At 32.8% G+C, this 6,278-nt stretch overlaps 1 protein-coding gene across 2 annotated transcripts; it reads left to right on the forward strand.

Annotated features, from left to right (window-relative positions):
• The first annotated feature begins 1,140 nt into the window (after positions 1–1,140).
• Positions 1,141–5,518, forward strand: LOC109337580. 2 transcript variants are annotated; one of them, XM_019574585.1, is made up of 7 exons: positions 1,141–1,399; positions 2,554–2,736; positions 2,817–2,894; positions 3,730–3,795; positions 3,977–4,042; positions 4,244–4,805; positions 4,923–5,518. In XM_019574585.1, the coding sequence occupies exons 1-7, from the start codon at positions 1,205–1,207 to the stop codon at positions 5,084–5,086; spliced, it is 1,314 nt and encodes a 437-aa protein (XP_019430130.1). In that variant the 5' UTR covers positions 1,141–1,204; the 3' UTR covers positions 5,087–5,518. The 2 variants fall into 2 exon arrangements, with proteins under 2 accessions (XP_019430130.1, XP_019430131.1); XM_019574586.1 differs by having other exon boundaries at positions 1,143–1,399; positions 4,992–5,518.
• The last annotated feature ends 760 nt before the right edge of the window (positions 5,519–6,278 follow it).

Genomic DNA, 6,278 nt, shown 5'->3' on the forward strand with positions numbered 1-6,278 from the left:
TTTATTTTTCCGTTTTGTTTTCAATTTTTTCTATCTTTATTAGTCAAAAAGAGTATGTTCCTACCCACATGATTTAAGTGAATTGGATCGACCATTATTGTCTCAAAAAGCCAATGGGCTTGCCAACACCAAAGTTTAGAACTCAAGAGGCTAGATACATCAGGCTAACCCATTGAAGCCTAATAAGGTCCATAGTCTTGTTTTATGTCATAACTTATAAGGGAAAACATCCCTAGAGAACATATCAAAGTCACTTATAAAGTTATGATTATTAGACTCATTGAAAAAACATTAACACTATCTTAGTCATAACATTACTAGATCAACATCTACCATTTCACAAATTCACATTTTGTCAAATTATATTTGTTTTTCATTAAACAATATGTTAAGATTATTTGTCAATATTAATAAAAAAAAGTCATTGAGAGGATCTAGAATTATTCATTTCTATAATTAACATTAACAAATAATATATTCTTTTGTACAAAAAGAGAGTATATTGATTGACTTGCTAATATGAGAATAAACTAGCACAATCCAACACTCAATGCTCAAACTTCACCTACAAAGAAAAGAGATTAGTCAAATTTGATTGATTTATTTATTTAAAAGCCAAATTGAAAACTTTAATCTATTTTGTTCAAAAATTTAAGACTTAAATTTGAGTCATATGACTCATTCAATAAACTTGATTATTTTCCTCTTTATCATTAACTTATTTAATAATTGACTCTAACATTAATTTCAAATCTATAAAAATATACTTGATAAAAAATCATCAAATCAAAATTAAGTACTTTATGAATATCTCAATATTTAAGCAAATTAAAACATTAACAAAAATAGAGTGTACTTATTATGGCGTTGAAATTCCAAATTAAGTAAGGAATTGATTGTGATTGGAACGATAAAAGGCGTTAGAGAAGCCGACTTTAACAAATAGCAACGTACCAAATGGCCTACGTGGTTGAATCGGTGAAACGTGGCGAACAGAGATACATGGGTGCTTTATTATCATAGTTCTCCACTTGTGACCATGTTTGACACGTGTCATTCATATATAATATGTTGGGTTCTTTTCTTCTAATCAAATCAGAGTGAACATTCTCATACCCTTCTTCGTTTGTTTCCTCTCACTACATATATAACTATTCGTTACTATTGTGATAATTTTCTGTGTTGTTTTATTTATATTTATATTATGGATTTGGAGAAATGGTTATCTTCTTGTTCGGATAGGATGGTGAAGAGGGAGATTGAAGCGGCGGAGACTCTCGCTCACCTTGCTCACTTGGCTATGAGAGAGTTTGCTGCTTCTGGTTCTGCTCAGAAATGGAACAAAGGCACACGAAGCAAGAGGCGCTTCACGCGTCACTCACCCACCCCTGCTCCTGCGGTTAGTTCAATTTCTATCTCATATTTTGTTTAACTCACGAGTTTAATAATATATGAAGAGAGTGGAAAGAACTATTGAGACACAATTGAGGCATTAGAAGTTTGTGACTTTTTTCACTTATAATTTTTTTTACTTATTTATATATTTATAATTTGTGTGTAAAATTACACTATTTATATTTCATTAAAGAATCAGTCGTGGTCATTACATGAATAGTGATGAATGATATTTTGATGGTGTGAAAACTCACGCCTGATACATCCTATTCTATAAATTTAATATCGAAATTCACTTCAAATATAATGTGTAGACATTTTTTCTAACAATTATACTGTATACTATATATATTATATGTATAAACAGGAGTCAAACTCAACAACAGTTATGGGGAAAAAGTTTAGGAGAATTTGAGCCTCACTTTCTAGGATTAACTTTTAAATTAGTCTTCCAGCTTGATTGAATCTCTAAAAACAAAAGCGGATTACTGATAAAAGTGAATGTAGAGTTTTAATACTAGTGATGTAAGCGAGTCAAATAACTATTTAAGATATGATAGTTGGATTATATTTAGATTTTTATGTATATATATATGGATTAGTTTTCCCCAAGCGATCAAAAGTATAACCAAAACAAAATGTTTTTTTGTTACTCCATGTTTGTACATCAACACAACATCAAACTTGGATAACTTCGGGAGTCCTCTTTTCTTAAAAAGAAAGGAAGTTGTACAATTTTGACTTACAAACCTATGCATTGTCCGTGTATGCATCATTTATCATTAATTTGTATTATTTTTATTTTGAAGTCAATAATAATTAAATATGGAGGGTGGATGATGTAAAAAACTCTTATATTATCTGTGCATGCATATTTTTCTCAATAATGATTTTCTGCAGTTCTGAATCTGAACCAGCCTATAGACTATACACTATAGATTGATTTTGTATTTTCTCCTCAATTATCATAGCCATGAATTCTATTAATCAACTTCATCTAACATGGTCAAATCATTTTGTTAGTATATGTTTTCCCTTGGTATAGTAATGGCTAAGTCGATAGGTAAGTTAAAGCATACATCCAGTAATTAATAGAGTATCACCAAAGTGTACCATTTTATGCAGGAAGGAATTTAGAAATAGTTTAATTTATGGCAGGCCGAAGCTGATGCAGGTAAGCAACTAGATGAGAAAATATCCACCGGTATTACTAAACCGGTAGAAACCGAAAGGATTCTGCAGGATGATTGCTTAAATCACATGAAGGTGGAGCAGGATTTACCTAAGATTACAACTTACTCTTCGGTTCACTGCAGCAAGTCAAGGCGTAATTTAACCGAGGTATAAGAATGCTTGAACATTTCTTGCACTGAAGTTTCTGACCATAATTGGTACCTTAATTTACTGGGCTTTCTGTTCAGGAAGAAAAAGAAGTGCGGAGGATGCGCAGGGTATTGGCAAATAGAGAATCTGCTAGGCAGACAATTCGTCGTAGGCAGGTATAGAAATATAGTCAAATTCGTTCTCAATGTTATATTTGCTTATGGACTTCCCAAAATTTAAGCCAAACAGAACTATTGTTCATTACCAATAAGGACACAAGCATTTCTAGATGTTTGAAGAATGTTCAAATAGTTATTATGACATGTTACCTTCGAGGATCATGGATATTTTCATTTTCCAGAGAGTCCTTTTTGGGGATGAAAACAGTAACAAGCCCTATATGATTGTAGTATTGTGGCCCAAGTGAGATAATGCTTGTATTGCTATGCACATATTGGAATAAATGCAATGTTTGGTTGTCTGATTTTTTTCAAAATAAGCTTAATATTTATCATAGTTGATAGATCCTCTGTCTAAAGATGATTCTCTTGTTTTTCTTACTAGTTAAGTAAATAACATAAGTGAAGTAGATATTAAATTTATCTTTTTCTTTAGCAACATATTTGAAGCTAAACATTCAGATAAAAAGTTCCATTCCTGTAAAAACAATGTCTTTATTGAACAATCTTCTCTTTATGAGCATAGAATGGAAATTATTAAATTTGAAGACTTATTTTTGCAGGACCAAAATACTCACAATTCTCAAAATACGGTTTGATATATTTGTAAAGATCATGGCAGAGTTCATCCCTATATTACTTACGTAAATGATTAAATTTGAAAATCAACAACCAATTCCTTTTCCTACAATTTGGGAACAGCTACATGGATCAATAAAAGAAAGAATAACCTTATTATGTTCTTTTGAAATGTCTAATTGTTCTGTCAGATTGGTTTTTTTTATTGGAATACGGAGCAGTTCATATTCTGTTTCTTTTGAAATCATTCCAGGCTCTCTGTGAGGAGTTAACCAGAAAAGCTGCCAATTTAGCAGTGGAGAATCAAAACCTCAATAGGGTATGGTACTACCCTCACTTTTTATCTTTTTGTTAAAGCTACCATTTATGTCTTCCTTTTTATTCAATTGAGCTTATTTGGATGAGGCATCTAAGACATTATTGTTTTTTCATTTTGTTTTTCCTCTTTGATGTTTACCTGATCATTCACTCTCAAATTTTGTGACAATTCTATTGAAAAGGAGAAAGAGATGGCTTTGAAAGAGTATCAGTCTTTGGAGAATACAAATAAGCACTTAAAGGCTCAAGTAAGATTTTTTTCTATGTTTAAAATCCTTAAGCCTGTATACTCTTCTTGTTTGCAGAATCCCAGTTGGTAGAGTTGCAGGACATAAAGTGTGAACATCTGGGTTCAAACCCCGACAGCCGCACAATATGCCCTCTCCCCATAAAAAAACTGCCTATAAAATAAATAAATACACGAAAACTGATATTTGCCTCCATTGCAGATAGCCAAATCAATAAAAACTGAAGTGGAGAAAACTCCTGTTGAGCCAGACACATCTATGGCTGGGGTAACAACTCTGTCTGGTAATGGTAACTGTCCATGGTTCCTTCATAACCGTTTTCCTGTTACACAGCTATTTTGGCCTTCGGTCATTCAGTCTTCTAATCCAGTTCAATTACAACACACACCATTTAACTCCATTGCCATTCCATCGAACGTTTCTGTGCCGTGTTCTTCCCAGTCTGACTCATGTCACAAGCAAAATAATCTTATAAGTGGCAGTAAGATACAAAATCCATTGTATATGTTTCCATGTCCTTGGTTATTCCCTCTTCAGGAGTTCGGAAGTGCACAACCACAACCTTCCATTGGCCTAAAAGACAGACAAGATGAACTTCCTCTAGGTAAACAATGTAGTTCAAGTTCATCTTTGAGTACAGTGGCAAATGTGGATCATCAAGCTGCTCCACCTATAAAACATAAAACCGAAACTTCTGGTTGGACAGAAGACATGCCTATTAATGACCCTGGTCATGCCACTTCAAGATTTCTTTCAGATGGAGGTGAGCATATAGTATTTACATTATACGAAACTTCGTTCGACTTTCACTTCATTGTAATGATCATACTCTTGCTGTCTAGCAAGAACATTCTGCTTCTAACTCTGATATCTTCAACAGCTTCTCATACTGCAACTTCTTCAATGGATAAGAAACAAGTGCTGTTCACATGCCCAGATACAAATATAGTGGATGCAGTTGCTGCAGCCGAGGCGAGAAAACGGAGAAAGGAACTTACTAAGCTAAAGACCGTTCATATCCGCCACACCCGAATGCAGTGTTAACTTCTCATTCCACTTGGTTAAAACTTCAAAAGGGATCAAGAGTACACCATTTACCAGCTTTTGTGCCTGCTTATGACTTGATGGAGAAGTTATTGGAAATTGAGGAGAGAACATGTTTTACTGTATCATTCGGCTTTGGAGGAAGAAAGTGAAGACCAAATCATGTATAGTACTTTGACAATCTTAAAGGTTTGAGTTTTTCTTCAAACATTTTTGTTGCTTATTTAATATTTACTTTCCTTTTACTGGGATTTTTTTTTCCTCCGGGGTGAAGTGGTGAAAGCTGACCAATTTTTTGTTGGTAGTTATTATGATCCAGATTCTCTAACATTCAACAATGTTATTGAGCAGTTAATCCCAGGAACTATGTGCACTTCTATAAGGACAGACTGAGAGAAATTTAAAGCTTGTGTATTTTATATACTTAGTTGATAATTGAGATCCTCTTCAAGTGGAAGTAGAGATTTCTTTAATGATGTTGAGCTCAAAATGCAGTTAACCAGTTTTTTATAGCATCAGAACAGATGCTCTGTTTGAAAAGAAATTTAGGTAAATGGAATTTTAAACTAATTAATTTCCGTTTTATCCAAAATCTTGAAAATACATTTTTACTAAAATGGGGAGTGTTAACCAATGCTATTAAGGGCAATGATTAAATTTTACAAACTTTTGGCAGATGATACTCACAGAATTCCAAGCCAAAAGTGATTATTGGGTAAGTGGTATGTCCACGTAACATGAAAAATAAACAAGTTCAGGAAAAAAAAAGCTAAATATTTTTAAAATAAAGTCGAATTCTGGAAACTTGCAAAAATACTTTTGATTTAAGCATTTCTAAACCATTTTATATATTTTCAATTTTTTAATGTTCAACGAATGGGCATACGTGTTCTAAATACTTCTAATGTCTATCTAGTAAAGATCCAATAGCACGGGTGTTAATATTTATTGAACTTTAAAAGAAAAACATCATGTTAGTGACTAAATATAATCCTAACCTTCACTTCTCTGTCAATAATATGGTATGATATAGCCTCATGGTTCGTCACTCGAGATTTTGTTATGACAAATTCAATTTGGATATGCATAATTTGAACTACTATGGAAGTGGACTCGTACAGGGTACCGATTCACATCTCCAATAAATAAACTATGTTAGTGGAAAAAAAATATAAGCGTTTGTGTTGTAAGA

The sequence above is a fragment of the Lupinus angustifolius genome, unplaced genomic scaffold (genome assembly GCF_001865875.1).
Source record: "Lupinus angustifolius cultivar Tanjil unplaced genomic scaffold, LupAngTanjil_v1.0 Scaffold_8_157, whole genome shotgun sequence".
Lineage (NCBI taxonomy): Eukaryota > Viridiplantae > Streptophyta > Magnoliopsida > Fabales > Fabaceae > Lupinus > Lupinus angustifolius.